We start from the raw sequence: 10,377 nt of genomic DNA, 5'->3' as shown, positions 1-10,377 counted from the left end.
CACAGAGGAAGGGAGAGGGAGAGAGAGATAGAAACATCCACGATAAGAGATAATCATAGATTGGCTGCCTCCTGCATGCCCACCCCCCACCCCCGCCCCGGGGACCAAGCCCACAACTCTGGCATGTGCCCTTGACCGGAATCAAACCTGGGACCTTTCAGTTCGCAGGCCGACACTCTATCCACTGAGCCAAACTGGCTAGGGCAACACTGTTATATTTTTTTTTCTATATTTTATTGATTTTTTACAGAGAGGAAGGGAGAGAGATAGAGAGTCAGAAACATCGGTGAGAGAGAAACATCGACCAGCTGCCTCCTGCACATCTCCCACTGGGGATGTGCCCACAACCCAGGCACATGCCCTTGACCGGAATCGAACCCGGGACCCTTCAGTCCGCAAGCCGACGCTCTATCCACTGAGCCAAACCGGTTTCGGCAACACTGTTATATTTTGATTCATAATTCATCAATATTGGTACCTGAATATTTCTCTCTCTTTCTGCGACTCTTCTTTTACCCTACCTACTCTTCCTTTTTCATTTAAAAATATATATATATTTTTTATTGATTTCAGAGAGGAAGGAAGAAGAAGAGAGAGAAACATTAATGATGAGAGAGAATCATCAATTGGCTGCTTCCTGCACACCCACCGCTGGGGATCGAGCCCAAACCTGGGCATGTGCCCCCAGACGGAATTGAACCTGGGACCCTTCAGTACACAGGATGATGCTCTATCCACTGAACAAAACCAGCCAGGGCACCCTGCTCTTTCTTTCTTTCTTTCTTTCTTTCTTTCTTTCTTTCTTTCTTTCTTTCTTTCTTTCTTTCTTTCTTTCTTTCTTCTTTCTTTCTTCTTTCTTTCTTTCTTTTTTTAAAAATATATTTCTTTATTGATTTCAGAGAGGAAGGGAGAGGAAGAGAAAGAAAGAAGCATCAATGATGAGAATCATTGATCAGCTGCCTCCAGCATGTCCCCTACTGGGGATAGAGCCCAAAACCCAGGCATGTGCCCTTGGCTGGAATCAAACCTGGGACTCTTTAGCCCACAGGGCAATGCTCTATCCACTGAGCCAAACCAGCTAGGGCTCTGTTCTTTCTTATTCACAACCCACACAAGGCATTCAGGCATGGTATTTATTTCCTGAGAAGATGGCTTAGTGTTCATCCAGCCAGCTGGGGAGGACAATATGTCCCCGTGAGTCCTATGTGACCGAGACATTACCTGGAACGCTGCCTTTCCCGGGTGCAGGCCATGCCCCCGGCTCAGCAATAAAGGGCCCCACTGCCTGCCAGCCCAACAGGCCCTGTGGCTCACTGTCCCACAGCTGCATGGACCGACTCTTCTGGCCACGGGCCCTGCTCCTGGTAGTCCTGCTATTTCCAGGTAAATGGGAGCTGTGACCTGGGCCAAAGGGCCAGGGTCTTGCCCCTGGTCACTCAGGGATGGGTGTCCAGGCTGAGTGGGGAGACCACAAGCTCTGGGAGCCCATTTACTGGTGGGGATTTTAGGTGAGAGTCTCCTGGCTGGCATCCCAGTGACACTGGCTGTACCGATGGCCCAGGCTTCCCAGGAGGGAGGCTCCAACCCCGACTCCTCTGTCTTCCCTCTCTCATGCCCTCCCCTCACAGAGGACAGTCTCTCTTCTGTATCTGGGAGAACCTTAAAGTCTAGGGGTTGGCTGCACAGACACCAAACACTCTTTGCTGAATCCACACAGGGCTATGCGGGACCAGGCACGTGAGCCAGGGAGGCACCGAGGGCCCCAGGGCACCCAAGGATGAGGCCCTCACACCTGGAACCAATGACTCTCAGAGGCTTCACCACCCAGGAAAGCGCTACCTTGTGCCACTCACCCCTCCGCTGGCGGGTAAGTAAGCCTCCTGCGCCCAGTTCACCTGCCCTGCCCTTGTGTCTTCTGAGTCACTGGGGCAACCCTGTGCTTAGGAGCTTCGGTGAGTAATAATGTTATCCATACACAGCTCTTCACGCTGGCTGTTCTAAATGTTTGGGTATGTAACTTCAGTTATGCAAGATGAATAGATTGCAGAGGTTGGCTTACAGCTTGGGCCTCCAAATTAACAACGTGGTGTTTCCCATTTATACAATTGGTTAAGATGGTAGGTCTTTTTTTTTTTTTTTTTTACTTTATTTACGTATTTATTTTTTATTGCTTAAAATATTACAAAGGGTATTACATATGTGTCCTTCCCCCCCCCCCCCCGCCCTTGACAGTCCCCTAGCCTCCCCTACCCCCCAGTGTCTTATGTCCATTGGTTATGCTTATATGCATGCATACAAGTCCTTCGGTTGATCTCTTACCCCCCTCCCTCCTGCCCCCCAACCCTCCCCGGCCTTCCCGCTGCAGTTTGACAATCTGTTTGAGGCAGCTCTGCCTCTGTATCTATTATTGTTCAAAAGTTTATAATGGTCTCTATTATCCATGAATGAGTGAGAGCATGTGGTATTTTTTCTTCATTGACTGGCTTATTTCACTTAGCATAATGCTCTCCAGTTCCATCCATGCCATTGCAAATGGTAAGAGTTCCTTCCTTTTTACAGCAGCATAGTATTCCATCGTGTAGATGTACCACAGTTTTCTAATCCATTCATAAGATGGTAGGTCTTATGTTGAGTGGTCAGACCACAAGAAAAAAAAAAGCAAAAGGACACAAGGAAACTTTGTGAGGCGATATTCCTGTATTACCTGGATTGTGGATGGTATCACGGACATATAGGCATCACATTGTGTACAATCAGGGTTTTGAATTATAAAAAAAAAAAGAGTGCTGATAAGAAAACAAAGTGATAAGAAAATAGTTTTAATTTGCCGGGAGCCGGTCCATGCTTGCTGTTTCAAGGGACCTGGCATATATGGCATACGGTTCTTAATATGTTTGCTCACCTTCTTGGCGCTGTGTTTTAACCAAGGTCACCTCTCCGAGAAAGGTTGTTTCCCGAGGTAGGAATTTTTCCCTGAAGTCAGGGAGGGGATGAAACTCCTTAACTAAGTGGTAGGCGGGTAGTTAATCACTACAAACAATCATGCTTAAGCTACATAATCTTTACTCCCTGGAATGGAGATAAGAAACGCCCTAACCTTTGTAATAGAGATTGATAGGATTGAATCAACTGGTATAAATACAGATGTAACAAGACAGCAAGACACAGAACTTAGAACAGAATCAAGAAAACAGAACCTACACGGAGCCTAGAGACAGAAGAACTTCGCTGGAGAGAATATGGCAAAAGATCCTGGACAGAAACTGGCCTCAGAACCTAGAGACAGAACCTAGCGAGAGAACATGGCAAAAGATCCTGGACTGAACCTGACTACAGAAATTGGCATGAGAACCTGACTAGAACATGGCCACAGAACCTGGCTGGAGATCCGAAGCAGAACCTCTCTGGAGATCCAGACCAGAACTTGGCTGGAGATCCTGGCTAGAGATCCTGGCTAGGCTGCTGATCAACTGAACACTGTCTCCGTGTCCTTCCTTCTTCGCCGACTCCGTCTACGCCTTTGGGAACCCCTGGACCTGCTGAGGTTGGACCCCGGCATTAATTGATTGACCAGTTGATTCTTTGGTCTAGCCCAGGGGTGGGCAAACTTTTTGACTCGAGGGCCACAACGGGTTCTTAAACTGGACCGGAGGGCCGGAACAAAAGCATGGATGGAGTGTTTGTGTGAACTAATATAAATTCAAAGTAAACATCATTACATAAAAGGGTACGGTCTTTTTTTTTTTTTTTTTTTTTTTTTAGTTTTATTCATTTCAAATGGGCCATAGTTTGCTCATGGCTGAGTTAGACTCTAGCCAAATAATTATACTGCATCTAGCGAAAGAAGTTAAGATAGGAAGACGGTAACTCCCCTTCACCTTGGATAGGTGTGAAGGTCAAATCCCAAATTGGTGGTGGAGACTCTGATGAGATGGGGGCACCCTTGGGGTGCAGTCTTCCCCAAGGACACGTACCTTGATCTCTGATCCTGGGCCTCTGCTTTCATTGTGTTCATCTATATTTTTAACACTTGCCCCTTGCTCTTGTCTATCAGTTATCCTCAAAATATGCCATTGATAAGAAAAACTAATGTTTAATAATTTCAGTCCTTGAACTATGGAGTGAAATATCAAGCTCACATTACTCAAGTACCTCGGCACCTGTTCAAGGGACCAAGTAGTCATTCAGGCACTCCCTCAAAATGAGGGGAAATTTTTTCCAATTCTTTAAAACTCTACCCACTGTCTTCCCTGTTCACCTGGACTAGTCTAGCTGGCCCACCTCTCCACAAGAAGGGCTCAATCCCCCTCCCAGGGGACCACTGCATTTGTACACATTTGATGGGGCCATACCACTTCCCAGGTTGCCTCAGAGAGTCCTTATTTGTCCCCTTGCACAACCTTCTAAGTCAAGGAGTCACATTTGCTCTGTAACACACCCATCACTATTAGCTTTCCTAGTTTCCTCTGATTTGGCTGTTCATTTTACAGGGATCGGGAAGGTGAGATATAAGCCCAATTCAATAATCTGCCTTTTCTACTCTCAGAATGGTTGCATGGAAATGTAGGAGATCATATGCAAAAGACGTCTCTTTCCTATCCCTCACCATCCTTCCAGTAGCCCTTTGGGCTAAAGTTATTTTTGAGATGGTCTTAAGAGACTAATGTTGGCTATTTCTTTATACAGACTATGGAACAGGTTTCAAAGTTGTCAACTGCAGGAAAAGCGAAGGCCACTGTCAAGAATATTGTAATTATATGGAAATACAAGTGGGCTACTGCTCTGAAAGAAAGGATGCCTGCTGTTTACCTCAAAATTGAGGCTGCTGACCCAGAAGCCAGAGAGTCGTCCACCTACTGTCTTCTTGGGCCGCAGCACAGACCCACGTGCAGGTCGTCTGGGGAAGAACCTGAGCAGAGAGGAGCTAAGCATTGTCACCTGGGCTAGGAAGTCTAAATATGTTACTGTAGAAAAATAAAAATAAAAATGGGCTATGCATAATCTTATAGACATGATCTTAGAGAAAGTGACTTGGCTAGAGATGAACAAAATCACACAATTTTTGCTAGTGATGTGGATGTAATAAACTTTATAGGCAAGCATTCAAGGAATTCATTCTTTTGTATTAAAACTATGTTTTGAGGGTCTACCTTTCTTCTAGTCACTGACAAATATAATGAGTTGAGAACATGGATATGTGGGGAGAAAAGCACTAACTAAATAGAAACAATGAAATGCTACATATTCCACCATGTGGATCTATCCCAGGCGATGTGTGGAGAAGATCAATAGAAGAGTGTTAAGAAAGGTTCTTGAAGAAATGTGAGCGGGGTTTTGGAAGATGATCAGGAGTTTGTTGAGTCAAAGAGAGAGGCTGGTGTTTCCAGGCAACAGGTAGAGCTTGTAGAAAGGTGTATAGACATGAAGCATGGTTTGCTAAGGAAATGCAAATAGAGGGACTAATTACAAGGATCAGACAAGGCTGGTGTAGGAATGCTGTGTGAAATTCTCAAAAGAAAAGTATTATGCTAAAGACCTTGGACTATTAAACAACAGAAGGTTTCCAGGTGCTCTGAGGCAGTGACATCAACATGGTCTCCAGTTAAGAATGTTTATCCTGACAAAAGAATGGGCCTGGACTGGAAATGTGTGAAACTAGAGGCAGGATCAGGAGTAAGAGATGAGGGCAATGGGTGGGGCCTGGGGACTCACACTTGGTGACTAAGAGGACATAGTGGCTATGAAGAGGGAACAGTGAAGGGAGGGATAACCGAAGACACTGACCTTACAGGTTTTGTGACAGAGAAGGAAGGACATCAGATGGGAAAGAGTTGTGTTAACCAAGGCAGCACACAGAAGAGGAGGAGAGAAGGAGGAGCAGGGGGAAAACTAGATTGGCTCTGGACACATTGATTTTGAAAACCTGAGACATTCACCCATGGATTCCAGGAGAGAGGAAGAGACAAGCAGTAAAAGAGCAAAGTCTTTTACTTAGTCCAGCCAGTGTGTCTCAGTGGTTGAGCATTGACCTAGGAACCAGAAGGTCATGGTCCATTCACGGTCAGGGCACATGCCCAGTAGAGGGCGTGCAAGAGGCAGCTGATCAATGATTCATCATGGATGTCTCTCTCTCTCTCTCTCTCCCTCTCCCTTCCCCTCTGAAATCAATAAAAATATAGATATTTTTAATGTCATTTACTTATAGTTGGAAACAAAATCTTGAAAAAGTCTTAGAATTTATCTGGCACAGAAATGAGGAGTTGCTGAGGGAGATGAAGAGGGCTCTGAAAGAGGAGAAAAGAGAAATCTCAGTGGAATGGAAGAGGGTCCAGGGAAGACAGTGGTGTCTGAGACAACAGGGAAGAACTAGAGAAAAGTGAAGTATCCATCTATCTCCACGTTTTTCTCAGCTGCATCTAGTTGAGAGATTGGGCATCAGGGGACCTGGTCCTAGGTCAAGGTCCATCAGCAATGTAGCCTTGGATGTTTACATCAAGCAAAGTAAGTGATGAGAAAATAGTTTTAATTGATTGACCAGTTGATTCTTTGGTCTAGACCAGGGGTGGGCAAACTTTTTGACTCGAGGGCCACAACGGGTTCTTAAACTGGACCGGAGGGCCGGAACAAAAGCATGGATGGAGTGTTTGTGTGAACTAATATAAATTCAAAGTAAACATCATTACATAAAAGGGTACGGTCTTTTTTTTTTTTTTTTTTTTTTTAGTTTTATTCATTTCAAATGGGCCGGATCTGGCCTGCGGGCCGTAGTTTGCACACGGCTGGCACAAATAATTAATCTAGCGAAAGAGGATAACTCCCCTTTACCTTGGATGGGTGTGAAGGTCAAATCCCAAATTGGTGGTGGTGATCATCTTCCAAAAATCTGCTCACATCAGCAAAGTAAGCCTGAGGATGTCAGCATCTCCTTCTAAGTGATAAGAACAAAAATGTACTAAAGGGAGTTTTCTGTTTGTTTGTTTTGGTGTAAGGGTTACAATAGTGATTAGCTATAAGTTGAAAGTGGGGACTAGTGTGCATGTGAGGGGATCGTTGAAAGAAAGCATAAAGCTGAGATGATTGATAAGGAGATGGAGAAAACTAGAGTCCTCTCTGCAAAAGTATATCTAAGTATGTCATCATTCTCCTAAGTCTCTCTAGTGGTGCCCCTGAATTCACTCCCTCTCTCATTCACTCACGCATTCACTCACTCATTCATTCATTCACTCACTCATTCTTTCAAAAACCATGCAGTAACCATGCACAGTGCTCCAGGCACTGTTCTAGATTCAGGAGGTCCAGTAATGAACAAAATCCCCCACTCATGTAACTCACATTCACATTTGGGAGACAGAAAAGCAATATATGTCATTAAAAATACGATATATTAGAAAGCGATCAACGATACAGAAAAAATATTGGGCAGGGAATACAAATTGTGAGGCAGAGGGTGGCATTCTGGAGGCAGGAGGGAGAGAAGGTCTCACTGAGAGGTAGACTGGGAATAAAGACCTGAAGGAGGTGAGGGGTGGGCCCTCTGTGGTCTGGTTTATGTTTGATGGGCAGTGGGCGTCCCAGCAAGAAACCACACAGCCAGTGCCCAGGAATAAGCATGTAGGCTATTTGAGGAATGACAAGAGGGGGCCAGTGTGGCTGTAGCAAAGGGAATCAGGGCAGAGGGGGAGGTGAAGACATTCTATACTAGATTTAAGTCACATCAAGAAAGTCATAAATTTAACAGAAGAAAGAACTTTCTGGGCATTAAGATTATAAAACAGTAACACCTGTTACCCAGAGAGATTTTGCATCCTACTTTAGGATTTATAAGAAAGAAGTAAAATCTGTTTTTTTCCCTATCATTCTGTGATATTTTATGCAGTTCTGTTTGGATCGACTCAAGGGCTTTCCGGGCTGTTTTGGGCCAGTGGATTCTGTTGGTCACACTGTGTGGTTCTTTTCAGGAGTGCAGGGCGAGCAGCAGGCTTGATGGACACCAGCTGTACCTCTGGTGGGAAGAGAGCCTTCAGACGGTAGGTGGCTTTCGGGTCATCTCAGAGCCAGTGTCAACACGCCTGACTGCCTGGCCGCCTGCTCTCCAGGCTCACCATCCTCACTCAGTGTGCTCCCTCCCATGGCACCCGGAGCCTTCAGGCACTTTGATCCTTCTGACTCATCCACCCCCGAGCCTTCCTGTCATCTGGAAGTCTACTTCCTCCTTGGTGCCCAAGACCTGCTGGGGGGTGGAGGTGGGGCAGGCGGGCCAGCTTAGCCACTCATATCCCCACTTGGCTCCTATAACTTGGCTCCTATAACAATGGCCACACCTGACCTTTCCTCCCTGTGCACATGATCCTGCAGGCATGACTTGCTCGAAGGTGGCTCACCCTTGCCTCTCGGGTCATAGTAAGAGACCTTGCTGGACCCCAGGTTGCCTTGGCAATAAGAACAAAAATAAAAAAATGAGTCTGTCCAAATGAAGAGACTGAGTTTCTTAACACACTGTATGTATGTTTCTTGGTAGATCTTTGAGTGAGAAGAGTAATGTTAGGACATCAGGGACGGGATTGAGCCTGGCTATGGGGACACCAAGCCCAGCCCTGTTGTGAGGCCAGTTCTGATTTCTGGTGAATGCACGGTGGGTGCTGCGGTGAAGCACATGCCAGTCTTATGCTTTCGGGAGCAGGCACCGGCCAGAGATTTGTTCTTGCTCCTCCATCTTCCTCCTGTGGCCTCCTCTGACTGGCTCCCACTCTGTTTCTCCTTCCTCTGAGAGCTACGAGAATTTCCTTGAAGAGCTCTCATCATAGGAGCCAAATGGGGATATGAGCTCTAGTCTGTCTATACAGGCCCCTGTCATGAGCCAATTATAATCCTTATTTCACTGCAGGACAAATTGAGGGCCATGTTCCGTGGCCCAACCCAGACCAGGTGGAGATGGGATGACATCCAGGACCCTGACCCACGTCCAGCCAGAAGACTCAAGTGTGGCCTTTTCTGTCCTGATGACCTTGGTGTTTCTGAGAGGACACATGTTGATTCGAAGAAGGCTCCTGGCAGCCCCTCAGGAAGATGGGCACTGGGCGAAACAGAGTGACAAGTTCCTCAGCAAGCTCTGGGAAAGGTGCTGTCCCTGCAGGAGGGCAATGGCTCTGTGTGCCCAGGGGACCATGTGTGTGAGTGCATGGGCAGAGGGAGAACCACATACTGCCAAAGCCGATGCTTGGGTTCCAGTCCCAACCCCAACAGCAATTGTGTTGTTGATTCCGGTAACTCCTGATGATCCATGAGTTGTATTTGTGTGAATGAGTTCACCCTGGGGAGAAAGTGGCAAGATGACAAATTATGCAGCGGTCTGTCTCCAAAACTCATGCAGAAGCCTGGGTAGACAAAGGAAATGTGATGGGGATGCTTGGTGAGCTCTCCTGTGATGAGTTATGTGGGGTCTGGAGGGGAAAGAGGTTGTGACACAAATGAGACAAGAATTTGGGGTAGGACTATGGGGAAACAATGAACAATTGTCCCAGCCTCCCAGCTTGGTCAAGGGTCTGGTGAACGACTGTGAGCCGTCATAATACGGATGGTTATAGGACATAACTAAAGAGTTGAGTTGGGATAGTAGGAAGAAAGCCCCAAAGCAGTTTCCAAGGCTCAAGGAAAGGAGGCTGGTGATGCTGCTGAGTCATTTTTGGGGTCTTTATTTGAAGCTACAGGAATAAAACAAACCAAAGAAACACAAGAAAGAACCCACATGGCCTCTGGAAGAGGAAGTCAATGGGAAGATGATTTCAAAGGGATACTGTGGTGTGAATCCTGAGCCAGAGAATAAGAGAAGCTGCCGCCTGACAGAGGCAGGCAGTGAGACCCAGTGTCTCTTAGTCTAAACCCCAGGGCTGTGCTGCTGTAATTCAAGGGGCTGGAACCAAACCCTGGGTCTAAGCCTCTGATCACAGAGAAACAGCTTCTTATTGACAATCTAGACGCCCCACCCATGGTTTTCGGGGAAGTGAGAAGGTTCCGCTGGGATAGTGAACCTTGAAATTTCTGCTTATTTCTTCAGGAGTGAGAAGGAGGAAGTGAAACACCCTGTAGACCTGCGCTGAGACAGGAAACATGCTCCAGTTTGGACTGAGGAAATGTAAGTGTGAATGTAAGATCGGCTTTGAGAGAGATGAACTGGGCCCCCACTGTGTGCTTTCCAATGGCAGGCGTGACTGCAGAACGCAGCAGACAGGCAATGCTGCAGAGTTTATGTTGAAGGGCACAGTCATGCTGTCTGTCCTCAGGACAATGGGAGACCTTTGTAAGAAGGACACATAAAAATGGTTTTGAACATGGCACATGTGGAGAGAAAATAACAGCTGGCATTCCTTTTATAAAAAA

At 46.4% G+C, this 10,377-nt stretch overlaps 1 protein-coding gene across 2 annotated transcripts; it reads left to right on the top strand.

Moving 5' to 3' along the window:
• Nucleotides 1-1,190: 1,190 nt before the first annotated feature.
• On the top strand, nucleotides 1,191-5,137 carry LOC132226490 (sperm-associated antigen 11B-like). 2 transcript variants are annotated; one of them, XM_059681123.1, is made up of 3 exons: nucleotides 1,191-1,383; nucleotides 1,718-1,867; nucleotides 4,687-5,137. In XM_059681123.1, exons 1-3 carry the CDS (start codon nucleotides 1,329-1,331, stop codon nucleotides 4,818-4,820), a joined length of 339 nt encoding a protein of 112 aa, XP_059537106.1. In that variant the 5' UTR covers nucleotides 1,191-1,328; the 3' UTR covers nucleotides 4,821-5,137. The 2 variants fall into 2 exon arrangements, 1 of the variants encoding a protein (XP_059537106.1); XR_009451069.1 differs by lacking the exon at nucleotides 1,191-1,383 and adding an exon at nucleotides 1,980-2,117 and having other exon boundaries at nucleotides 1,744-1,867; nucleotides 4,687-4,810.
• Nucleotides 5,138-10,377: the final 5,240 nt, after the last annotated feature.

Source organism: Myotis daubentonii, chromosome 2 (genome assembly GCF_963259705.1).
Source record: "Myotis daubentonii chromosome 2, mMyoDau2.1, whole genome shotgun sequence".
NCBI lineage: Eukaryota > Metazoa > Chordata > Mammalia > Chiroptera > Vespertilionidae > Myotis > Myotis daubentonii.
This window is presented reverse-complemented; position numbering and strand designations above follow the sequence as displayed.